The 25,492-nt window shown below is 48.4% G+C and overlaps 2 protein-coding genes across 52 annotated transcripts in view; one reads left to right on the forward strand and one right to left on the reverse strand.

Annotated features, from left to right (window-relative positions):
- The first annotated feature begins 2,513 nt into the window (after nucleotides 1-2,513).
- On the forward strand, nucleotides 2,514-18,329 carry CHRNA2 (cholinergic receptor nicotinic alpha 2 subunit). Of its 2 annotated transcripts, XM_059837272.1 has the most exons (6): nucleotides 2,514-2,600; nucleotides 6,955-7,100; nucleotides 10,246-10,290; nucleotides 11,503-11,612; nucleotides 14,779-15,850; nucleotides 17,742-18,329. In XM_059837272.1, the coding sequence occupies exons 1-6, from the start codon at nucleotides 2,528-2,530 to the stop codon at nucleotides 17,865-17,867; spliced, it is 1,572 nt and encodes a 523-aa protein (XP_059693255.1). In that variant the 5' UTR covers nucleotides 2,514-2,527; the 3' UTR covers nucleotides 17,868-18,329. The 2 variants fall into 2 exon arrangements, with proteins under 2 accessions (XP_059693255.1, XP_059693256.1); XM_059837273.1 differs by lacking the exons at nucleotides 2,514-2,600; nucleotides 6,955-7,100; nucleotides 10,246-10,290 and having other exon boundaries at nucleotides 11,506-11,612; nucleotides 14,915-15,850.
- A 2,575-nt stretch (nucleotides 18,330-20,904) lies between these two features.
- PTK2B (protein tyrosine kinase 2 beta) overlaps nucleotides 20,905-25,492 on the reverse strand; it is a 61,760-nt gene continuing 57,172 nt past the window's right edge. For 6 of the 50 annotated variants that reach the window (XM_059837269.1, XM_059837267.1, XM_059837217.1 and 3 more), the window contains 3 exons: nucleotides 23,333-23,413; nucleotides 22,453-23,246; nucleotides 20,905-22,405 (listed from right to left, as the gene is read on the reverse strand). In XM_059837269.1, coding sequence (XP_059693252.1) covers nucleotides 23,031-23,246; nucleotides 23,333-23,413 — 297 coding nt within the window. In that variant the 3' untranslated portion in view covers nucleotides 20,905-22,405; nucleotides 22,453-23,030. Of the gene's footprint in view, nucleotides 22,406-22,444; nucleotides 23,247-23,332; nucleotides 23,414-25,492 lie in introns of all 50 variants that reach the window. The other 44 variants (XM_059837264.1, XM_059837265.1, XM_059837259.1 and 41 more) reach the window with 44 other exon arrangements.

The following is a 25,492-nucleotide window of genomic DNA, read 5'->3' on the forward strand; positions in this document are numbered from 1 at the left end:
TCCTAAAAAAAGCCTGGAAAAATCCCCAAAAATCCCAAAAAATCCCCCAAAAATCCCCAAAAAATCCTACAAAAAATCCTGGGAAAATCCCAAAAATCCCCAAAAAATCCCCAAAAATCCCCCAAAAAATCCCTTAAAATCCAAAAAAAAAATCCTGGAAAAATCCCCAAATTCCCCCAAAATTCCCCCAAAAATCCCCAAAACATCCCAAAAAATCCCCCAAAAATCCTGAAAAAATAAAAAAAAAAAAATCCCAATAAAATCCCCCCAAAATCCCCCCAAAATCCCCAAAAAATCCCAAAAAATCCCCAGAAAATCCCAAAAAGTCCCAAAAAATCACAAAAAAAATCCTGAAAAAATCCCCCCAAAAATCCCCCAAAAATCCCCCAAAATCCCCAAAAATCCCCAAAAAATCCTAAAAAAAATCCCCAAAAATCTCCAAAAAATCCTAAAAAAATTCCTGGAAAAATCCCCAAAAATCCCCAAAAATCCCCCCAAAAATCCCCAAAAAATGCCGAAAAAATCCGGGAAAAAACCCCCAAAAATCCCAAAAAATCCCCAAAATTCCCCCAAACCCCCGGAAAATCTCCCAGGGGGAAGGAGAGGAATTAATTAATCAAGTCATCCATTAATTAATTAATTAATGAAGCATTTCATGCATGAAATCAATCCCCACTCCCTAATCGGGATGAGAAGGAGTTCATTCATTAATTTCTAATAATTAATTGTCATGCCGGGTGTTAATTCATGATTGGGGCTCTTTAATTAATTTAATTAATTTAATTAATCAGTAATTAATGAGCCTAATGGGTTAATGAGTTCATTGGCACCGCATGGATTTTAAATAATGAGACAAAAGAATAATTTCAATCATATTTTAATTAATTAATTAATTGATTGATTAATTAAATGCATCCATAGCTAATTAAAGCAATTAATTGTGAATGCATTTCTTTTCCACCTCTCCCATTAATTCCTTAATTAATTAATTATTAGCGAGGTGATTTGCATGTTGATTAAGTCACCCCTTGATTAAATAATCATTAATCTCCAATTATTAATGGATTTGCGTTTTAATTAATTATCATTAATTATTTTAATATGTTAATCGAGTTCATTAATTGCTGTTCTATTAATTAGCACTTGGGGATTTATTTTGATAGTTTAATTCTATTAATTAATTATCTTTACATGCTAATAATCGTTAATGAAGGGAATTAATTAGTCATCTATTTTTATATTATTAAAATTATTTCTTTAATTATCACTGTAATTAATCATTAATTGCTGCTTTGATTTCCTATAATTAATTAAAAATCATTACTGAAGGGCATTAATTAATCATCTATTTTGATATTATTAAAATTTATTTTTGTTTAATGATCACTGTAATTAATCATTAATTGCTGCTTTGATTTCCCATAATTAATTAATTAATTCATTAATTACAAGTGGAGCTCTCCCTGACAGATTCATTAATCATAATGACATGAAATATTTTTAATTAATTAATGAATGCCACTTTTATTTTCAAGGCATTCCGTCCTGTTACATAATTAGTCATGCCCTAATTACAGAACCGGGATTAATTAATTATTCATTAATCATTCCCAGAGAGATTTCCTGACTGCTCTGTGGGAATTTCCCTTCCCTAATGACACCACCTCAATTAATTAATTAATTAACCATTAATGAACCATTTCCAGCTGGATTTTCATTCCTTCACTGCAGAACTGTCACTCCTAATTAATTCATTAATTAATTACTGATTAATTATTCATTAATTAATGATTTCCAGAGGGATTTCTCGGCCTCTCTGTGGGAATTTCCATTCTCTAATTACATCCCCTTCATTAATTAATAATTAATTAATTCTTTCCATTCCCAGCCAGATTTTCATTCCTTCACTGCAGAACTGTCACTCCTAATTAATTCATTAATTAATTACCGATTAATTAATTGATTATTAATTAATTATTCCCAGAGGGATTTCCTGGCCTCTCCCTGTCAATTTCCATTCCCTAATGACATGAACTTAATTAATTCCTAATTAATAATTAATTAATTCCAGAGGGATTTTTCTGGCCCATCCGTGGCAATTTCCAGTCCCTAATTACCCACCCTTCATTAATTCATTAATTAATGGTTAATTAATCATTTCCAGAGGGATTTCTCGGCCTCTCCCTGTCAATTTCCATTCCCTAATGACATCACCTCAATTAATTAATTAATTAACCATTAATGAACCATTTCCAGCTGGATTTTCATTCCTTCATTGCAGAACTGTAATTCTTAATTAATTAAATAATTAATTAACGATTAATTATTCATTAATTAATGATTCCCAGAGGGATTTCCTGACCTCTCCATGGCAATTTCCATTCCCGAATGGCATCACCGTAATCAATTATTGATGATTAATTGTTCATCTTCGATTATTTATTTATGAATTATTAATTAATAATTATTAATTATTGTAATTAATTATTAATTATTTCCATTTCCAGGGGGATTTCCCGGCCTCTCCATGGGAATTTTCTCCCGTCGGGTTTTGCTCCTGGGCTGCCTCCTCCTCCTCCTCCTCCTGCTGCTGCCAGGGGGTGAGAAATTCCCCAAAATGCCCCAAAATCCCCCCAAAAATTCCTCCCAAATTCTCCCAAAATTTCCCCCCAAATCCCCCAAAACTCTCCCAAAAATTCAAAAAGAAATTCCCCAAAATTCCCCCAAATTCTCACCAAAATCCTCGAAAAATTCCCTCAAAATTCCTCCAAAATCCTCCCGAAAATTCCCCAAAATCCTCCTAAAAATTCCCCCAAATTCTCCCAAAAATTCAAAAAAAATTCCCCCAAAATGCCAGAAAAATTGAGAAGAAATTCCCCGAAAATTGCTCCAAATTCTCCCCCAAATCCTCTAAAAATTCCCAAAAATTCAAAAAGAAATTCCTCAAAATTGCTCCAAAATTCCCCCAAATTCTCCCCAAAATCCTTGAAAAATTCCTCAAAATTCCCCAAAATCCTCCCAAAAATCCCCAAAATTCTCCCAAAAATTCCCCAAAATTCTCCCAAAATTCCCCAAAATTCTCCTGAAAATTCCCCAAAATTCTCCCAAAAATTCCCCCAAATTCTCCTAAAAATTAAAAAAAAATTCCCCCAAAATGCCAGAAAAATTCAGAAGAAATTCCCGGGAAATTGCTCCAGATTTCCCCCCAAATCCTCTAAAAATTCCCAAAAATTCAAAAATAAATTCCCCAAAATTGCTCCAAAATTCCCCCAAATTCTCCTCAAAATCTTCGAAAAATTCCCTCAAAATTCCCCAAAAATCCTCCCCAAAATTCCCCAAAATTCAAAAAAAAATTCCCCCAAATTCACCCAAAAATTCCCCAAAATCCTCCCAAAAATTCAAAAAAATTCCCCCAAAATGCCAGAAAAATTCAGAAGAAATTCCCTGAAAATTGCTCCCAAATTCCCCCCAAATTCTCCCAAAATTTCCCCCCAAATCCCCCAAAACTCTCCCAAAAATTCAAAAAGAAATTGCCCAAAATTCCCCCAAAATTCCACCAAATTCTCCTCAAAATCCTCGAAAAATTCCCTCAAAATTCCCCAAAATTCTCCCTAAAATTCCCCAAAATATTCCCAAAAATGAAAAAAAATTCCCCCAAAATGCCACAAAAATTGAGAAGAAATTCCCCGAAAATTGCTCCAAATTTCCCCCAAAATCCTCCAAAAATTCCCCCAAAATCCCCCAAAACTCTCCCAAAAATTCAAAAAGAAATTCCCCAAAATTCCCCCAAATTCTCACCAAAATCCTCGAAAAATTCCCTCAAAATTCCTCCAAAATCCTCTAAAAATTCCCCCAAATTCACAAAGAAAATTCCCCAAAATCCTCCCAAAAATTCCCCCAAATTCTCCCAAAAATTAAAAAAAAAAATCCCCCAAAATGCCAGAAAAATTCAGAAGAAATTCCCGGGAAATTGCTCCAGATTTCCCCCCAAATCCTCTAAAAATTCCCAAAAATTCAAAAATAAATTCCCCAAAATTGCTCCAAAATTCCTCCCAATTCTCCCCAAAATCCTCAAAAAATTCCCTCAAAATTCCCCAAAATCCTCCCAAAAATTCCCCAAAAACCAAAAAAATTCGCCCAAAATGCCACAAAAATTGAGAAGAAATTCCCCAAAAATTGCTCCAAATTTCCCCCCAATCCTCCAAAAGTTCCCAAAAATTCAAAAGTAATTCCCCAATAATTGCTCCAAATTTCCCCAAAATCCTCCAAAAATTCCCCCAAAATCCCCCAAAACTCTCCCAAAAATTCAAAAAGAAATTCCCCAAAATTCCCCCAAATTCTCACCAAAATCCTCGAAAAATTCCCTCAAAATTCCTCCAAAATCCTCTAAAAATTCCCCCAAATTCACAAAGAAAATTCCCCAAAATCCTCCCAAAAATTCCCCAAAATCCTCCCGAAAATTTAAAAAAAATTCCCCCAAAATGCCAGAAAAATTCAGAAGAAATTCCCCGAAAATTGCTCCAAATTTCCCCCCAAATCCTCCAAAAATTCCCAAAAATTCAAAATGAAATTCCCCAAAATTGCTCCAAAATTCCCCCAAAATCCTCGAAAAATTCCCTCAAAATTCCCCAAAATTTTACCAAAATTCCCCCAAAATTCCCCCAAAATTCCTTTTAAATTCCCCAGATTCCATTTCCCCGTTTTTCCCCCTTCCCAGCCATTCCCATCCCCTCTTCCCTCCCTCCATCCCAATTAATTCCCAATAATTCCCAATTAATTCCCAATAATTCCCAATTAATTCCCAAATAATTCCCAATATTTCCCCAATAATTCCCCAATTAATTCTCAATAATTCCCCAATAATTCCCCAATTAATTCCCCAATAATTCCAAATTAATTCCCAATTAATTCCTGAATAATTCCCCAATCATTCCCCAATAATTCCTGAATAAATCCCCAATAATTCCCAATTAATCCCCAATAATTCCCCAATAATTCCCAATAATTCCCCAATTAATTCCCAATAATTCCCCCATTATTTCCCCAATAATTCCTCAATAATTCCCCAATAATTCCCCAATTAATTCCCAATTAATTCCCAATTAATTCCCCAATAATTCCCCAATAATTCCCCAATAATTCCCAATTAATTCCCAATTAATTCCCAATAATTCCCAATTAATTCCCAATAATTCCCCAATAATTCCCCAATAATTCCCAATTAATTCCTAATAATTCCCAATAATTCCCCAATAATTCCCCAATAATTCCCCAATAATTCCCCATTAATTCCCCAATAACTCCCCAATAATTCCCAAATAATTCCCAATTAATTCCAATAATTCCCCAATAATTCCCAATTAATCCCCAATAATTCCCAATTAATTCCCAATAATTCCCCAATTAATTCTCAATAATTCCCAAATAATTCCCAAATAATTCCCCAATAATTCCCCAATAATTCCCCAATTAATTCCCCAATAATTCCCCAATTAATTCCCCAATATTTCCCAAATCATTCCCAATTAATTCCCAATAATTCCCCAATAATTCCCAATCAATTCCCAATAATTCCCAATTAATTCCCGAATAATTCCTGAATAATTCTCAAATAATTCCCCAATAATTCCCAATTAATTCCCAATAATTCCCCAATAATTCCCAATTAATCCCCAATAATTCCCAATTAATTCCCAATAATTCCCCAATTAATTCCCAATAATTCCCAATTAATTCCCAATTAATTCCCCAATAATTCCTCAATAATTCCCCAATAATTCCCCAATTAATTCCCAATAATTCCCAATAATTCCCCAATAATTCCCCAATAATTCCCAATAATTCCCAATTAATTCCCAATAATTCCCCAATAATTCCCCAATAATTCCCAGTAATTTCCCAATAATTCCCAATAATTCCCAATAATTCTCTAATAATTCTCCAATAATTCCTAAATAATTCTCTAATAATTCCCGAATAATTCCTCAATAATTTCTGAATAATTCTCTAATAATTCCCCAGTGATTACTGAATAATTCCCGATTAATTCTCTAATAATTCCTGAATAATTCTCAAATAATTCCCCAATTACTCCTGAATAATTCCTGAATAATTCTCTAATAATTTCCAAATAATTCCCAAATAATTCTCCAATAATTCTCTAATAATTCCCAAATAATTCCCCAATAATTCCTGAATAATTCCCGAATAATTCTCTAATAATTCTCCAAGAACTTCCAAATAATTCCCAATTCATTTCCAAATAATTCCCCAATAATTCCCCAATAATTCCCCAATAATTCCCAATTAATTCTGGAATAATTCCTGAATAATTCCCAATTAATTCTGGAATAATTCCCAATAATTCCAATTCCTGATTAATACCCAATTAATTCACGAATAATTCCCCAATAATTCTCCAATAATTCCCCAATAATTCCTGAATAATTCCCGAATAATTCTCTATTAATTCCCCAATAATTCCCAAGTAATTCTCTAATAATTCCCAAATAATTCCCGAATAATTCCCCAATAATTCCTGAATAATTCCTAATTCCTGAATATTTCTGGAATAATTCCCAAAAAATTCCCAATTAATTCCTGAATAATTCTCTAATAATTCCCAAATAATTCCTGTATAATTCCTGAATAATTCCTGAATAATTTCTGAATAATTCCTGAATGATTCCAGAATAATTCCTGAATAAATGCCAATAATTCCTGAATAATTCCCGAACATTTCCTGAAAAATTCTGGGATAATTCCCAAACAATTCCTGTATAATTCCTGAATAATTTTGGAATAATTCATGAATAATTCCCCAATAATTCCCCAATAATTCCCCATTAATTCTCGAACAATTCCCGAACGATCCCTGATAATTCCTGGATATTTCTGGAATAATTCCCGAATTTCTCCCTGGTAATTCCATGATTTTTTTCCCTCCCGGAGCAGGGTGGGGGCAGCGGCGCAGCCACGCCGAGTCGCGGCTCTTCCGCCGCCTTTTCTCGGCCTACAACCGCTGGTCCCGGCCCGTGCCCAACACCTCGGACGTCGTCATCGTGCGCTTCGGCCTCTCCATCGCCCAGCTCATCGACGTGGTGCGGGCAGAATTCCCGGCATTCCGGGGGTGGAATTCCCAGCATTCCAGGGGCTGAAATTCCTGAGATTCCCGGGATGAAATTCCCTGGGATTCTTGGGTTGGAATTCCCAGGATTCTGGGGTGGGAATTCCTGGGATTCCGGGGTTGGAATTCCCACGATTCCAGGGCTGAAATTGTCAGGATTCCAGGGACGAAATTCCCCGGGATTCTGTGGTTGGAATTCCCGGGATTCTGTGGTCGAAATTCCCGGGATTCTGTGGCCAAAATTCCCGGGATTCCACGGCTGAAACTCTCAGGATTCCAGGGCTGAAATTCCCGGGATTCCGTGGTTGAAATTCCTGGGATCCTGTGGTTGAAATTCCCGAGATTCTGGGGTCGAAATTCCAAGGATTCCAGGGCTGAAATTCGCACCGATCCGGGGACGAAATTCCCAGGATTCTTTGGTTGGAGTTCCTGGGATTCTGGGGTCAGAATTCCTGGGGTTCTGTGGTGAGAATTCCCGGGATTCTGGGGTTGAAATTCCCGGGATTCTGTGGCCAAAATTCCCAGGATTCCAGGGCTGAAATTCCCACCAATCCGGGGACGAAATTCCCAGGATTCTCTGGTCGGAATTCCCGGGATCCTGTGGTCGGAATTCCCGGGATTCTGTGGTCGGAATTCCTGGAATTTTGTGGTCAGAATTCCCAGAATCCTGTGGTTGGAAATCCCAGGATTCCAGGGCTGAAGTTCCCAGAATTCTAGGGGGCAAAATTCCCGGGATTCTGTGGTTGGAATTCCTGGGATTCCGCGGTTGGAATTCCCAAAATTCCATTGTCACAATTCCCGAGAATCCACAGCCTTAATTCACCGTAATTCTGAGGTCAAAATTCCTGGGTTCCTGTGGTCAAAATTCCCGGGATTCTGTGGTTGAAATTCCTAAGATTCTGGAGTGCAAAATTCCCAGGATTCTGTGGTTGGAATTCCCAGGATTTTGGGACAAATTTCCCAGGATTCAACAGCTGAAAATCCCGGGATTCTCTGGTTGGAATTCCCAGGATTCTGTGCCCAAACTTCCCAAGATTCTGTGGTCATGATTCCCAGGATTCTGGAGTGCGAAATTCCCAGGATTCTGGGGCTGAATTTCCTGGGATTTAGGGACAAAATTCCCAGGATTCCACGCCTGAAATTCCCGGGATTCTGTGGTTGGAATTCCCAGGATTCCAGGCCAAAATTCCAACCATTCTGGGGACGAAATTCCCAGGATTCTGTCGTTGGCATTCCTGGGATTCTGTGGTTGGAATTCCCGGGATTCCAGGCCAAAATTTCCAGGATTCCAGGGCAGAAATTCCCACCATTACGGGGATGAAATTCCCAGGATTGTGTGGTTGGAATTCCTGGGACTCTGTGATTGGAATTCCTGGGATTCCAGGGTTGAAATTCCCAGGATTCCATGGCTGAAATTCACAGGATTCTGGGGACAAAATTCCCAGGATTCTGTGGTCAGAATTCCGAGGATTCTGTGGTTGGAACTCCCAGGATTCTGTGGTTGGAATTCCCAGGATTTAGGGACAAAATTCCCAGGATTCCAGGGCTGAAATTCCCAGGATCCTGTGGTGCAAAATTCCCTGGATTCTGTGGTTGGAATTCCCGGGATTCCAGAGTGCGAAATTCCCAGAATTCTGGGGCTGAAATTCCACGGATTTAGGAAAAAAATTCCCAGGATTCCACGGCTGAAATTCCCGGGATTCTGTTTTTGGAATTGCTAGAATTCCAGGGCTGAAATTCCCGAGATTCCAGTGACAAAATTCCCGAGATTCTATGGTTGGAATTCCTGGGATTCTCCAGCTGTGATTGCCATCCCTTATCCCACATCCCATATCCCAAATCCTACATCCCATATCCCATATCCCGTATCACCTATCCCATATCCCATATCCCACATCCCACATCCCATATCCCATATCCCATCCCATCCCATCCCATCCCATCCCATCCCATCCCATCCCATTAAATCCCTTCCCATCCCATCCCATGGATCCCATCCCATCCCATCCCATCCCGTATCCCATTCCCACCTACCTCCCCGCCACCTCATCCCCTATCCCATATCCCATATCCCCTATCCCATATCCCATATCCCATATCCCATATCCCCTATCCCATATCCCACATCCCATATCCCATATCCCATATCCCATATCCCTTATCCCATATCCCATATCCCATATCCCCTATCCCATATCCCACATCCCATATCCCATATCCCATATCCCATATCCCCTATCCCATATCCCATATCCCATATCCCCTATCCCATATCCCTTATCCCATATCCCACATCCCATATCTCCTATCCCATATCCCATATCCCACATCCCACATCCCATATCCCATATCCCCTATCCCATATCCCACATCCCATATCCCCTATCCCATATCCCACATCCCATATCCCACATCCCATATCCCATATCCCATATCCCACATCCCATATCCCATATCCCATATCCCACATCCCATATCCCCTATCCCATATCCCACATCCCACATCCCATTTCCCATATTCCATATCCCATATCCCATATCCCCTATCCCATATCCCATATCCCCTATCCCATATCCCATATCCCATATCCCATATCCCATATCCCCTATCCCCTATCCCATATCCCCTATCCCATATCCCCCATCCCCTATCCCATATCCCATATCCCATATCCCACATCCCATATCCCACATCCCACATCCCATATCCCATATCCCCTATCCCATATCCCATATCCCATATCCCATATCCCATATCCCATATCCCATATCCCATATCCCACATCCCATATCCCATATCCCATATCCCATATCCCATATCCCACATCCCATATCCCACATCCCACATCCCATATCCCATATCCCCTATCCCATATCCCATATCCCATATCCCAAATCCCATATCCCATATCCCATATCCCACATCCCATATCCCATATCCCATATCCCACATCCCATATCCTTCCCACAAATCCCAGGAAATCTCATCCCAAGGAGCCGTTCCCGGAGGGGGGGATGGGAATTTTGGCATCCCTGGAATTTCGGGACAATCTTTGGGATTTTGGGGCAGCCCCGAAATCCCTCGGGATCTCCCGGCTCATCCCGACCTTCCCACCCAGGATGAGAAGAACCAGATGATGACCACCAACGTCTGGCTGAAACAGGTGCGGGAACGGGATTTGGGATTTGGGATTTGGGATTTGGGATTGGGATTTGGGATTTGGGATTTGGGATTCAGGATTTGGGATTTGGGATTTGGGATTCAGGATTTGGGATTTGGGAATTGTGATTTGGGATTTGGAGAACCAGATGATGACCACCAACGTCTGGCTGAAACAGGTGCGGGAACGGGATTTGGGAATTGGGATTGGGGTTTGGGATTTGGGATTTGGGATTGGGATTTGGGGTCAGGATTTGGGATGGGGATTTGGGATTGGGATTTGGGATGAGGATTTGGGATTGGAATCTGGGAGTGGGATCTGGGAGGGGAATTTGGAAATGGGATTGGGATTTGGGATTGGGATTTGGGAATGGGATTTGGAGAAGCAGATGATGACCACCAACGTCTGGCTGAGGCAGGTACAGGAACGGGATTTGGGATTTGGGATTGGGATTGGGATTGGGATTGGGGTTTGGAGAACCAGATGGTGACTACCAACGTCTGGCTGAAACAGGTACAGGAATGGGATTTGGGATTTGGGATTGGGGTTTGGGATTTGGGATTGGGGATTTGGGAATTGGGATTTGGGATTGGGAATTGGGATCACGATTTGGGATTGGGATTTGGGGTCGGGATTTGGGATGGGGATTTGGGATTGGGATTAGGGATTGGGATTGGGATTTGGGATGAGGATTTGGGATTGGAATCTGGGAGTGGGATCTGGGAGGGGAATTTGGAAATAGGATTGGGATTTGGGAATGGGATTTGGAGAAGCAGATGATGACCACCAACGTCTGGCTGAGGCAGGTGCGGGGAATGGGATTTGGGATTTGGGACTGGGATTTGTGATCACGGTTTGGGATTGGGATTTGAAGTGGGATTGGGATTGGGATTTGGGATTGGGATTAGGGATTGGGATTGGGATTTGGGATCGGGATTTGGGAGTGGCATTTGGGAGTGTGATTTGGCAGTGGGATTCGGGAATGGGATTTTGGATGTGGGATTTGGGATTTGGGAGTGGGATTTGGGAATGGGTTTGGGAGAACCAGATGATGACCACCAATGTCTGGCTGAAGCAGGTGCCGGGAATGGGATTTGGGATTTTGGATTGGGATTTGGGATTGGGTTTTGGGATTTGGGATTGGGATTTGGGATTGGGATTTGGGAGTATCCGTTCCCATGGTGTTTTGGGGCCGTCTCCATGGATCTGCTCCAGGAGTGGAGCGACTACAAGCTGCGCTGGGACCCGGCCGAGTACGACAACGTCACCTCCATCCGGGTGCCCTCCGAGATGATCTGGATCCCCGACCTCGTCCTCTACAACAAGTGAGAGACGCTGCCGGGATGGAGAATTCCTGGGATAGCCGGGAATTCCCAAATGCCTTCCCTTCCCATTATCCCATTATCCCGTTATCCCACTATCCCATTATCCCATTATCCCGTTATCCCACTATCCCATTATCCCATTATCCCGTTATCCCACTATCCCATTATCCCATTATCCCATTATCCCGTTATCCCACTATCCCATTATCCCATTATCCCGTTTTCCCACTATCCCATTATCCTATTAGCCCATTATCCCGTTATCCCACTATCCCATTATCCCATTATCCCATTATCCCATTATCCCATCCCACCTTCATCCCTTCTCCAACCGAGGCTCATCCCAGATTGATCCCAAGGTTCATCCCAAGCCCATCCCAAGCCCATCCCAACCCCATCCCAACCCCATCCCAAGCCCGTTCCTGACCGTTCCCGGCCATTCCCTGTTCTCCAGCGCCGACGGCGAGTTCGCCGTGACCCACATGACCAAGGCCCACCAGCTCTCCTGTCCCATCCCATCCCATCCCATCCCATCCCATCCCATCCCATCCCATCCCATCCCAACCCATCCTATTATCCCATTATCTCAACATCCCATTATCCCACCCCATCCCACCTTCATCCCTTCTCCTACCAAGGCTCATCCCAAGATTGATGCCAACCCCATCCCAAGGCTCATCCCAGATTGATCCCAAGGCTCTCCCAAGCCCATCCCTGACCACCCCTGACCATTCCTGACCATCCCTGACCATCCCAACCCCATCCCTGACCATCCCAACCCCATCCCAACCCCATCCCAAGCCCATCCCAAGCCCATCCCAACCCCATCCCTGACCATCCCATCCCATCCCATCCCATCCCATCCCATCCCATCCCATCCCAAGCCCATCCCAAGCCCATCCCTGACCAATCCTGACCATCCCAAGCCCGTTCCTGACCATTCCCGGCCATTCCCTGTTCTCCAGCGCCAACGGCGAGTTCACCGTGACCCACATGACCAAGGCCCACCTGCTCTCCTGTCCCATCCCAACCCCATCCCATCCCATCCCATCCCATCCCATCCCATCCCATCCCATCCCATCCCATCCCATCCCATTCCATCCCATCCCAAGCCCATTCCTGACCATCCCAACCCCATCCCATCCCATCCCTGACCAATCCTGACCATCCCAAGCCCATCCCTGACCAATCCTGACCATCCCAAGCCCATCCCAAGCCCGTCCCTGACCGTTCCCGGCCATTCCCTGTTCTCCAGCGCCGACGGCGAGTTCGCCGTGACCCACATGACCAAGGCCCACCTGCTCTCCTGTCCCATCCCATCCCATCCCATCCCATTCCATCCCATCCCATCCCATCCCATCCCATCCCATCCCATCCCATCCCATCCCATCCCATCCCATCCCATCCCATCCCATCCCATCCCATCCCTGACCATCCCATCCCATCCCATCCCATCCCATCCCATCCCATCCCATCCCATCCCATCCCATCCCATCCCATCCCATCCCATCCCATCCCATCCCATCCCATCCCATCCCATCCCATCCCATCCCATCCCATCCCATTATCCCATTATCCCATTATCCCATTATCCCATTATCCCAACATCCCATTATCTCACCCCATCCCACCTTCATCCCTTCTCCTACCAAGGCTCATCCCAAGATTGATGCCAACCCCATCCCAAGGCTCATCCCAGATTGGTCCCAAGCTCATCCCAACCCCATCCCTGACTATCCCAAGCCCATCCCTGACCACCCCTGACCATTCCTGACCATCCCTGACCATCCCAACCCCATCCCTGACCATCCCTGACCATCCCTGACCATCCCTGACCATCCCTGACCATCCCAACCCCATCCCAACCCCATCCCATCCCATCCCATCCCATCCCATCCCATCCCATCCCATCCCATCCCATCCCATCCCATCCCATTATCCCATTATCCCAACATCCCATTATCCCATTATCCCATCTCACCTTCATTCCTTCTCCAGCCAAGGCTCATCCCAAGACTGATCCCAAGGCTCATCCCAACCCCATCCCTGACCATCTCTGACCATCCCTGACCATCCCTGACCATCCCAACCCCATCCCAACCCCATCCCTGACCATCTCTGACCATCCCTGACCATCCCTGACCATCCCAAGCCCATCCCAACCCCATCCCTGACCGTCTCAAGCCCATCCCGAGCCCATCCCTGACCATCCCTGACCATCCCTGACCATCCCAAGCCCATCCCAACCCCATCCCTGACCATCCCTGACCATCCCAAGCCCGTTCCTGACCGTTCCCGGCCATTCCCTGTTCTCCAGCGCCAACGGCGAGTTCGCCGTGACCCACATGACCAAGGCCCACCTGCTCTCCTGTCCCATCCCAACCCCATCCCAAGCCCATCCCAACCCCATCCCTGACCATCCCAAGCCCATCCCATCCCATCCCATCCCATCCCATCCCATCCCATCCCATCCCATCCCATCCCATCCCATCCCATCCCATCCCATCCCATCCCATCCCATCCCATTATCCCATTATCCCATTATCCCATTATCCCATTATCCCAACATCCCATTATCCCACCCCATCCCACCTTCATCCCTTCTCCTACCAAGGCTCATCCCAAGATTGATGCCAGCCCCATCCCAAGGCTCATCCCAGATTGATCCCAAGCTCATCCCAACCCCATCCCTGACTATCCCAAGCCCATCCCTGACCACCCCTGACCATTCCTGACCATCCCTGACCATCCCAAGCCCATCCAAGCCCATCCCTGACCATCCCTGATCATCCCAACCCCATCCCAACCCCATCCCAACCCCATCCCAACCCCATCCCATCCCATCCCATCCCATCCCATCCCATCCCATCCCATCCCATCCCATCCCATCCCATCCCATTATCCCATTATCCCAACATCCCATTATCCCATTATCCCATCTCACCTTCATTCCTTCTCCAGCCAAGGCTCATCCCAAGACTGATCCCAAGGCTCATCCCAACCCCATCCCTGACCATCTCTGACCATCCCTGACCATCCCTGACCATCCCAACCCCATCCCAACCCCATCCCTGACCATCTCTGACCATCCCTGACCATCCCAACCCCATTCCAAGCCCATCCCAAGCCCGTTCCTGACCGTTCCCGGCCATTCCCTGTTCTCCAGCGCCGACGGCGAGTTCGCCGTGACCCACATGACCAAGGCCCACCTCTTCTGGGACGGCACGGTCAAGTGGGTGCCGCCGGCCATCTACAAGAGCTCCTGCAGCATCGACGTCACCTTCTTCCCCTTCGACCAGCAGAGCTGCAAGATGAAGTTCGGCTCCTGGACCTACGACAAGGCCAAGATCGACCTGGAGAACATGGACCACCAGGTGGACCTCAAGGACTACTGGGAGAGCGGCGAGTGGGCCATCATCAACGCCACGGGCACCTACAACTCCAAGAAGTACGACTGCTGCACGGAGATCTACCCCGACATCACCTTCTACTTCGTCATCCGCCGCCTGCCGCTCTTCTACACCATCAACCTCATCATCCCGTGCCTGCTCATCTCCTGCCTCACCGTCCTGGTCTTCTACCTGCCCTCGGACTGCGGCGAGAAGATCACGCTCTGCATCTCCGTGCTGCTGTCGCTCACCGTCTTCCTGCTGCTCATCACCGAGATCATCCCGTCCACCTCGCTGGTCATCCCGCTGATCGGCGAGTACCTGCTCTTCACCATGATCTTCGTCACGCTCTCCATCATCATCACCGTCTTCGTGCTCAACGTGCACCACCGCTCGCCCGGCACGCACGCCATGCCCGCCTGGGTCCGCAGCTTCTTCCTGGGCTTCCTGCCCAGGTGGCTCTCCATGAAGAGGCCGGCGCCCCCGGAGGGGACGGCGGGGGGACAACGCGATGGCGCCGGGGCGCGGCTGAGCGCGTCGCGGTGCTGGCTGGAGACCGACGTGGATGACAAGTGGGAGGAGGAGGAGGAGGAGGAGGAGGAGGAGGAGGAGGAGGAAGAAGAGGAGAAGAAGACCTGTCCCGGCCACCCCGCGGAATCCAAGGAAGGCCGGTTCCGCTACGGGAAGGGATCGCGCGGAGCGTCCAAGGGGAAGGAGGAGGAGGAGGAGAAGGAGGAGGAGGAGGAAGGCTCGGAGCGGGGCTTGGCGCTGTCCCCCAGGATGATGAAGGCCCTGGAAGGGGTGCAGTACATCGCCGAGCACCTGAGGGCCGAGGACGCCGACTTCTCCGTGAGTTCTGGGAGCCGCGGAGGGGCTGGAGGTCCCAAAAGTGGGATGGGGAATTCTGGGAGCCATGGATGGGGCTGGAGGTCCCAGAATTGGGAAGTTCTGGGATCCATGGATGGGGCTGGAGATCCCAGAATTGGGAGGAGAAGTTCTGGGATCCTTGGATAGAGATGAAGATCCCAAAAATGCGAAGTTCTGGGATCCATGGATGGGGCTGGAGATCCCAGAATTGGGAAGAGCAGTTCTGGGATCCTTGGATGGAGATGGAGATCCCAAAATTGGGAAGTTCTGGAATCCTTGGATGGGGCTGGAGATCCCAAAACTGGGAAGTTCTGGGATCCATGGATGGAGATGGAGATCCCAAAATTGGGATGGGGAGTTCTGGGAGCCGCGGAGGGGCTGGAGATCCCAAAAATGGGATGGGAGTTCTGGGATCCATGGATGGAGATGGAGATCCCAAAATTGGGAAGTTCTGGGATCCATGGATGGGGCTGGAGATCCCAGAATTGGGATGGGGAGTTCTGGGAGCCGTGGAGGGGCTGGAGATCCCAAAAATGGGAAGGGAAGTTCTGGGATCCATGGATGGGGCTGGAGATCCCAAAAATGGGAAGGGAAGTTCTGGGATCCATGGATGGAGATGGAGATCCCAAAAATGGGAAGTTCTGGGATCCATGGATGGAGATGGAGATCCAAAAATGGGAAGTTCTGGGATCCATGGATGGAGATGGAGATCCCAAAATTGGGAAGTTCTGGGATCCATGGATGGGGCTGGAGATCCCAAAAATGGGAAGGGCAGTTCTGGGATCCACGGATGAGGCTGGAGGTCCCAAAAATGGGAGGAGAAGTTCTGGGATCCATGGAAGTGGCCGGAAATCCCAAAAATGGGAAGGGAAGATCTGGGATCCATGGAAGTGGCCGGAAATCCCAAAAATGGAATGGGAAGTTCTGGGATCCACGGTTGGGGCTGGAGAGCCCAAAACTGGAAAGATCTGGGATCCATGGATGAGGCTGGAGATCCCAAAGTTGGGAAGTTCTGGGATCTGTGGATGGGGCTGGAGATCCCAAAATTGGGATGTTTCCTGAGGACCAAAAATTGGGAAGGGCAGTTCTGGGATCCACGGATGGGGCTATAGGTCCCAAAATTGGGAAGGGAAGATCTGGAATCTGTGGATGGGGCTGGAGATCCCAAAATTTGGAAGGAAAGATCTGGGATGTGTGGATGGTTCTTGAGATCCCAAAATTGGCAAGTTTCCTGAGGACCAAAAATTGGGAAGGGCTGTTCTGGGATCCATGGATGGGGCTGGAGGTCCCTAAATTTGGAGGAGAACTTCTGGAATCTGTGGATGGGGCTGGAGATCCCAAAATTTGGAAGGGAATATCTGGGATCTGTGGATGGGGCTGGAGATCCCAAAATTTGGAAGGGAAGATCTGGGATCCATGGATGGGTCTGGAGATCCCTAAATTGGCAAGAGAAGTTCCGGGATCCTGGTTTGGTTCCTGAGATCCCCGAAAACCGGAAGAGCAGTTCCGGGATCCATGGTTGATTCCCAAGGACCCAACACCAGGGAGAAGATCCGTGATCCATCTCCCACCTCCGGGGACGTTCCCGCTCTGCAGGATCAGCCAGGGGTTCCTCCAGCTCCCGCTGGGAATGTCGGAGATCCCTCTCCCACCCTTGGCCCCATTCCCGCTTTTCCCAAAGCAGATTTTTGGAAAACCCCGGGGTGGGATCACCTCCACCCTGGAGATTTCCATCCCCCACCTCCAGATTTCTCAGGAAACCCCAAATTTCTCCCAGAAACTCGAGGAGATTCCTGGGAAGCTCCGGGCGGTCTCCTAACCCCCCATGAGATTCCCGGGAAGGGATTCCCCAGGGATCTTTTCCCGCCGGCAGGTGAAGGAGGACTGGAAGTACGTGGCCATGGTGATCGACCGGATCTTCCTGTGGATCTTCATCATCGTCTGCCTGCTGGGCACCGCGGGGCTCTTCCTGCCGCCCTACCTGGCCGGGATGATCTAGGGCGGGGCTGGGAATGGCGGGAACGGCGGGAACGGCGGGAATGGCGGTGGCCGTGTCCCGCCGGAGGCTGGTGGGGAGGTGGAAGCTGTGGGGAATCTCCAGTGGGGATGGAAGGTGGAGAAAGGGATGGGAGAGTCCATGGGGGATGTGGCGGATGGACGTGATCCCACCATCCCATGATCCCGTGATCCTGTGATCCCACGGTCCCAGGAAGTTGTGGGAGAGGGATAAGGCTTCAGAAGGGACATAGACATGATTCCATAATCCCATGATCCCATGATCCCACCATCCCATGATCCCACCATCCCAGGAGGTCACGGGACAGGGATAACGATTCGGATGGTCCGTGCAGAACGGACATGGACATGATCCCGTGATCCCATCATCCTGTGATCCCACCATCCCAGGAAGTTGTGGAAGAGGGATACGGCTGCAGAAGGGACATGGACATGATCCCACATCCCATGATCCCATAATCCTGTGATCCCATGATCCCACCATCCCAGGAGGGTGTGGGACAGGGATAACGATTCGGATGGTCCGTGCAGAACGGACATGGACATGATCCCGTGATCCCATCATCCCATAATCCATGATCCCATGATCCCACCATCACAGGAGGTCCCTGTCCCAGGTGGGACAGGGATAACCCTGTGGATGGTCCGTGCAGAACGGACACGGACAAGATCCCATAATTCCATCATCCCATCATCCCAGCATGCCATGATCCCAGGAAATTGTGGGAGAGGGATAATGCTGTGGATGGTCCATGCAGAAGGGACATGGTCATGATCCCATGATCCCATGATCCCATCATGGTGTGATCCCACCATCCCAGGAAGCTGTGGGAGAGGGATAAGGCTACAGAAGGGACATGGACATGATCCCATATTCCCATGAACCCATGATCCCATAATCCTGTGATCCCACCATCCCAGAAGGAATAAGGGTACGGATGGTCCGTGCAGAAGGGACATGGACATGATCCCATAATCCCATGATCCCATCATCCTGTGATCCCACCATCCCAGGAAGTTGTGGGACAGGGATAACGGTTCGGATGGTCCGTGCAGAAGGGACACGGACATGATCCCATGATCCCAGGAAGTTGTGGGAGATGCTGTGGATGGTCAGTGCAGAAAGGACATGGTCATGATCCCATATCCCATGATGCCATCATCCCGTGATCCCATGATCCCACCATCCCAGGAAGTTGTGGGACAGGGATAACGGTTCGGATGGTCCGTGCAGAAGGGACACGGACGTGATCCCATGATCCCGTGATCGCAGGAAGTTCTGGGAGATGCTGTGGATGGTCAGTGCAGAAGGGACATGGACATGATCCCATGAACCCATGATCCCATGATCCTGTGATCCCATGATCCCTCCATCCCAGGAGGCCACAGGACAGGGATAAAGGTTTGGATGGTCCATGCAGAAAGGACATGGACATGATCCCATCATCCTGTGATCCCAAGATCCCAGGAAGTTCTGGGAGATGCTGTGGATGGTCAGTGCAGAAGGGACATGGACATGATCCCATACCCCATGATGCCATCATCCTGTGATCCCATGATCCCTCCATCCCAGGAGGTTGTGGGACAGGGATAAGGGTTTGGATGGTCCGTGCAGAAGGGACATGGACGTGATCCCATGAACCCATGATCCCATGATCCTGTGATCCCATGATCCCACCATCCCAGGAGGCCACGGGACAGGAATGGGGGCTTGCGATGGTCAGTGCAGAAGGGGCTCCACCACTGCCCAGGGCTGGAAAACCCTTCCCAGGCAGGAATTATTCCCAAAATCCCATCAACCATTCCCAGTAATCCCACAAACCTCTCCTGCCACAGCTGGAGGCCGTTCCCTCTCATCCCCATCCCTCGTTCCCTGCGAGAAGATCCCGATCCCACCCGGCTCCACCCTCCTGGCCCAGAATTCCAGAGGCAGAAGCTCCCTCAGGATCCTCCTTTTTATCCAGGATTTTTCCCAGGATTTTTTCCCAGCTCCAGCCCCTCCAAACCCTTGGAATGAGAGGCCACCACCACCCCAAACTCTGGGGTGGCTGAAGATCCTGATCCCACCCGGCTCCACCATCCTGATAGGGAATTCCAGAGGCAGAAGCTCCCTCAGGATCCTCCTTTTGTTCCAGGATTTTTCCCAGGATTTTTTCCAAGCTCCAGCCCCTCCAAACCCTCGGAATGAGATCCCACCACCCCAAACTCTGGGCTGGCTGAAGATCCCGATCCCACCTGGATCCACCCTCCTGTCAGGGAATTCCAGATGGAGAAGCTCCCTCAGGATCCTCCTTTTTTTCCAGGATTTTTCCCAGCTCCAGCCCCTCCAAACCCTTGGAATGAGTTCCCACCACCCCAAACTCTGGGCTGGCTGAAGATCCCGATCCCACCTGGATCCACCCTCCTGTCAGGGAATTCCAGATGGAGAAGCTCCCTCAGGATCCTCCTTTTTTTCCAGGATTTTTCCTGGGATTTTTTTCCAGCTCCAGCCCCTCCAAACCCTTGGAATGAGATCCCACCACCACCCCAAACTCTGGGCTGGCTGAAGATCCCGATCCCACCTGGCTCCACCATCCTGATAGGGAATTCCAGAGGCAGAAGCTCCCTCAGGATCCTCCTTTTGTTCCAGGATTTTTCCCAGGATTTTTTCCCAACTCCAGCCCCTCCAAACCCTTGGAATGAGATCCCACCACCCCAAACTCTGGGCTGGCTGAAGATCCCGATCCCACCCGGCTCCACCATCCTGACAGGGAATTCCAGAGGCAGAAGCTCCCTCAGGATCTTCCTCTGTTCCAGGATTTTTTCCAGGATTTTTCCCAGGATTTTTTCCCAGCTGCATTCTCTTCCCTGGACACTCTCCAGCCCCTCCAAACCCATGGAATGAGATCCCACCACCCCAAACTCTGGAGTCCCCCCAAATGTTCCCTTGACCCCACCACCCCGAGAAGCCTCCGAGCATCCCAACCATTCCTCTTCCCGAGGAAATTCCAGGTGGGAACGACAGGAAGGACAGGCCAGGGCAGGATTTGGCGCACAGTTTATCTCAGCTGGGGGGAAAAAACCCCAAAAAAACAACAAAAAAACTGCAGGAAAAACGCCGGGGGAAAACCGGAAGCGCGAACCCCGCCGGAGCACAAAAATTTGGGAATTACGCGGCTGGAAGAGGCACCGATCTCCCAAAATTCCGAAGGTTCCGGAAGCCGTCGTGAAATAAATTCTTCTGTCCAACCTCCGAGGGGGGGAGAAGGAAACGGCGAATTCCGGGAATTTCCCCCCAAAAAAAGAATCCGTGCTGCCCTCGGCTCCCGGCACGCTCCAGGTCCCCGTCCCGCCGAGCCGCCCGCGGCCATCCCAGGATGGATCCCTGGATGCGCCGAGATGGATCCCGCCGGATCCCCCACCCAACCCACAAAACTTTTTTTCCAAGGAAAAACCCCCAAAACCTCCATTTTTTCCAAGCAAATCCCAAACCCTCCGTTTTTACCAAGAAAAAACCCCAAAACCTCCATTTTTCAAGTAAAACCCCAAAACCTCCATTTTTTTTCCCAAGGAAAACCCCAAAACCTCCATTTCTTCCAAGAAAAACCCCAAAACTCCATTTTTTGTCCAACCTCCATTTCTCTCCAACCTCCATTTTTGTCCAACCTCCATTTTCTCCAAGGAAAAAACCCCAAAACCTCCATTTTTCAAGTAAAACCCCAAAACCTCAATTTTTTCCCAAGGAAAAACCCCAAAACCTCCATTTTTTTCCCAAGGAAAAACCCCAAAACCTCCATTTTTTTCCAAGGAAAACCCCCAAAACCTCCATTTTTTCCAAGAAAAACCCCAAAACCTCCATTTTTTGTCCAACCTCCATTTTTGTCCAACCTCCATTTTTTCCAAGGAAAAACCCCCCAAACCTCCATTTTTCAAGTAATACCCCAAAACCTCCATTTTTTTCCAAGGAAAACCCCCAAAACCTCCATTTTTTTCCAAAGAAAACCCCCCAAAACCTCCATTTTTCGAGTAAAACTCCAAAACCTCCATTTTTCAAGAAAAACCCCAAAACCTCCATTTCTTCCAAGAAAAACCCCAAAACCTCCATTTTTTTCCAACCTCCATTTTTGTCCAACCTCCATTTTTTCCAAGGAAAAACCCCCCAAACCTCAATTTTTCAAGTAAAACCCCAAAACCTCCATTTTTTTCGAAGGAAAACCTCCAAACCTCCATTTCTTCCAAGAAAAACCCCAAAACCTCCATTTTTTCTCTAACCTCCATTTTTTCTAAGGAAACCCTAAAACCTCCATTTTTTGTCCAACCTCCATTTTTTTTTCCAAAGAAAAACCCCCAAAACCTCCATTTTTCAAGTAAAACTCCAAAACCTCCATTTTTCCCAAGAAAACTCCCAAAACCTCAATTTTTTTTCCAAGGAAAAACCCCAAAACCTCCATTTTTTTGTCCAACCTCCATTTTTTCTAACCTCCATTTTTTTCCAAGGAAAACCCCCAAAACCTCCATTTCTTCCAAGGAAAACCCCAAAACCTCCATTTATTCTCTAACCTCCGTTTTTTCTAAGGAAACCCCAAAACCTCCATTTTTTGTCCAACCTCCATTTTTGTCCAACCTCCATTTTTTCCAAGGAAAAACCCCCAAAACCTCAATTTTTCAAGTAAAACCCCAAAACCTCCATTTTTTTCCAAGGAAAAACCCCAAAACCTCAATTTCTCCCAAGAAAAACCCCAAAACCTCCATTTTTTCTCCAACCTCCATTTTTTCCAAGGAGAAACCCCAAAACCTCCATTTTTTGTCCAACCTCCATTTTTTCCAACCTCAATTTTTTTTCCAAGGAAAAACCCCAAAACCTCCATTTTTTGTCCAACCTCCATTTTTGTCCAACCTCCATTTTTCCCAAAGAAAAACCCCCAAAACCTCCATTTTTTTCCCCAAGGAAAAAACCCCCCCGAGATGCCTCCAACCTCCCGAAGCGCGACGCGACACTTGGACACACACGCGGCGGCTGCAGCGGCAGGAGGGCGAGGAAGAGGAGGAAAAACGGGAAGGAGGAGGAGGAAGAAGAGCGGGAAAACCCCCCCCAAAAAAAAAACAACGGAGAAACCGGTTCCGGAACTTTCCGGAACTTTCCGGAGCTTTTTTCCGGAACTTTCCGTCATTCCGAGCAGGGCTTGACCAGCCGTGCCTGGAGCTTGGCCTGGTCCACGGCATCCAGGAGGTTCTTGGCGTCCACAGCCAGGGCGTGCGAGGCCGTCAGCATCTGCCGGCGGAATTCCGCGCCCAGGGAGGTGCCGGAATTCTGCTGGGCCAGGCGCATCTTGCCGATGAGGTTGGCCAGGTCCTTGTTGAGGAGCTTCTGGGTGCCCTCGATCTGGGAGGAGAGGGGGGATTTTTTTGGGGGGAATTCCGGGGTTTTTTGGGAATGTTGGAGCCGTGGCGGGGCGGGGGTGTTCGTACCTCGGTGCGGGAGGAGGGCGGGAGGTCGGGCAGGACGTGGTCGACGCTGCCGATCAGCTTGCGGAGGGACAGGCCGATGTTCTGCGGGGGGAGGGGTGGGGGGAGCCATGGGTGGATCTTGGGTGGATCCTTGGGTGGATCCAGGCATAGATCCAGGGGTGGATCCAGGGGTGGAAGGGTTGGGATGGAGCTGGGGGTGATCTAGGGGTTTATTCGAGGATGGTTCCAGGGGTGGATCCAGGGGTGGAAGGGTTGGGATGGAGCTGGGGGTGATCCAGAGGTGGATCTGGGGATGGAAGGGTTGGGATGGAGCCATGGGTGGATCTTGGGTGGATCCGGGGGTGGATCCAGGCATAGATCCAGGGGTGGATCCAGGGGTGGATCCAGGGATGGAAGGGTTGGGATGGAGCTGGGGGTGATCCAGAGGTGGATCTGGGGATGGAAGGGTTGGGATGGAGCCATGGGTGGATCTTGGGTGGATCCGGGGGTGGATCCAGGCATAGATCCAGGGGTGGATCCAGGGGTGGAAGGGTTGGGATGGAGCTGGGGGAGGATCCAGGAGTGGATCCAGGGATGGAAGGGTTGGGATGGAGCCATGGGTGGATCTTGGGTGGATCCGGGGGTGGATCCAGGGGTGGAAGGGTTGGGATGGAGCCATGGGTGGATCTTGGGTGGATCCGGGGGTGGATCCAGGCATAGATCCAGGGATGGATCCAGGGGTGGTTCCACGGAAGGATCCAGGGGTGGATCCAGGGATGGAAGGGTTGGGATGGAGCCATGGGTGGATCTTGGGTGGATCCGGGGGTGGATCCAGGCATAGATCCAGGGATGGATCCAGGGGTGGTTCCACGGAAGGATCCAGGGGTGGATCCAGGGATGGAAGGGTTGGGATGGAGCCATGGGTGGATCTTGGGTGGATCCAGGGGTGATCCATGGGTGGGTTCAGGGGTGGAAGGGTTGGGGTGGATCCAGGTGTGGAAGGGTTGGGATGGATTGAGGGATGGATCCAGGGGTGGATCCAGGGGTGGATCCAGGGATGGAAGGGTTGGGATGGAGCTGGGGGTGATCCAGGGGTGGATCCGGGGATAGAAGGGTTGGGATGGAGTCAAGGATGGATCCAGGGGTGGATTCGAGGATGGTTCCAGCGGTGGAAGGGTTGGGATGGAGCCCGGGGTGGATCCAAGGATGGACCCAGGGGTGGATCCAGGCATGGATCTTGGATGGATCCAGGCATGGATCTTGGATGGATCCAGGATGGACCCAGGGGTGGATCCAGGGGTGGAAGGGTTGGGGTGGATCCAGGGGTGGATCCAGGGATGGAAGGGTTGGGATGGATTGAGGGATGGATCTTGGATGGATCCAGGGATGGTTCCAGGGTAGGATCCAGAGATGGATCCAGGGGTGGTTGCAGGGGTGGATCCAAGGATGGACCCAGGGGTGGATCCAGGCATGGATCTTGGATGGATCCAGGATGGACCCAGGGGTGGATCCAGAGGTGGAAGAGTTGGGATGGATCCAGGAGTGGATTCGAGGATGGATCCAGGGAGGGAAGGGTTGGGATGGATTGAGGGATGGATCCAGGGAAGGATCCAGGGGTGAATTCAAGGATGGAAGGGTTGGGATGGATCCAGGGAAGGATCTGAGGATGGATTCGAGGATGGTTCCAGGGAAGGATCCAGGGGTGGATCCAGGGTGGAAGGGTTGGGATGGATCCGAGGATGATCCAAGGATGGATCCAGGGGTGGATCCGGGGATGGAAAGGTTGGGATGGAGCTGGGCGTTGATCCAGGGCAGGATCCAGAGGTGGGAGGGTTGGGATGGATTGAGGGATGGATCTGAGGATGGATCCAGGCGTGGATCTTGGATAGATCCAGGGGTGATCTGGGTGTGATCCAGGGGTGGATCCAGGGGTGGATCTGAGAATGGATCATGGGATGGATCCAGGGGTGGATCCAGGGGTGGAAGGGTTGGGATGGATTGAGGGATGGATCTGACGATGGATCCAGGCGTGGATCTTGGATAGATCCAGGGGTGATCCAGGGATGGATCTTGGATGGATCCAGGGGTGGATCCAAGGATGGATCCAGGCATGGATCTTGGATAGATCCAGGGGTGATCCAGGGGTGCATGCAAGCATGGTCCAAGGATGGATCCAGGAAT

Source organism: Haemorhous mexicanus (genome assembly GCF_027477595.1).
Source record: "Haemorhous mexicanus isolate bHaeMex1 chromosome 3 unlocalized genomic scaffold, bHaeMex1.pri SUPER_3_unloc_2, whole genome shotgun sequence".
NCBI lineage: Eukaryota > Metazoa > Chordata > Aves > Passeriformes > Fringillidae > Haemorhous > Haemorhous mexicanus.

What these genes read in the sequence shown, in the direction of transcription:
- CHRNA2 (XM_059837272.1), top strand. Translation starts at nt 2,528, where the DNA reads ATGGGAATTTTCTCCCGTCGGGTTTTGCTCCTGGGCTGCCTCCTCCTC. An exon ending in TCGCCCAGCTCATCGACGTG is followed by an intron (nt 7,101 to 10,245) that starts GTGCGGGCAGAA and finishes CTTCCCACCCAG; the next exon opens with GATGAGAAGAACCAGATGAT. An exon ending in CCAACGTCTGGCTGAAACAG is followed by an intron (nt 10,291 to 11,502) that starts GTGCGGGAACGG and finishes GATCTGCTCCAG; the next exon opens with GAGTGGAGCGACTACAAGCT.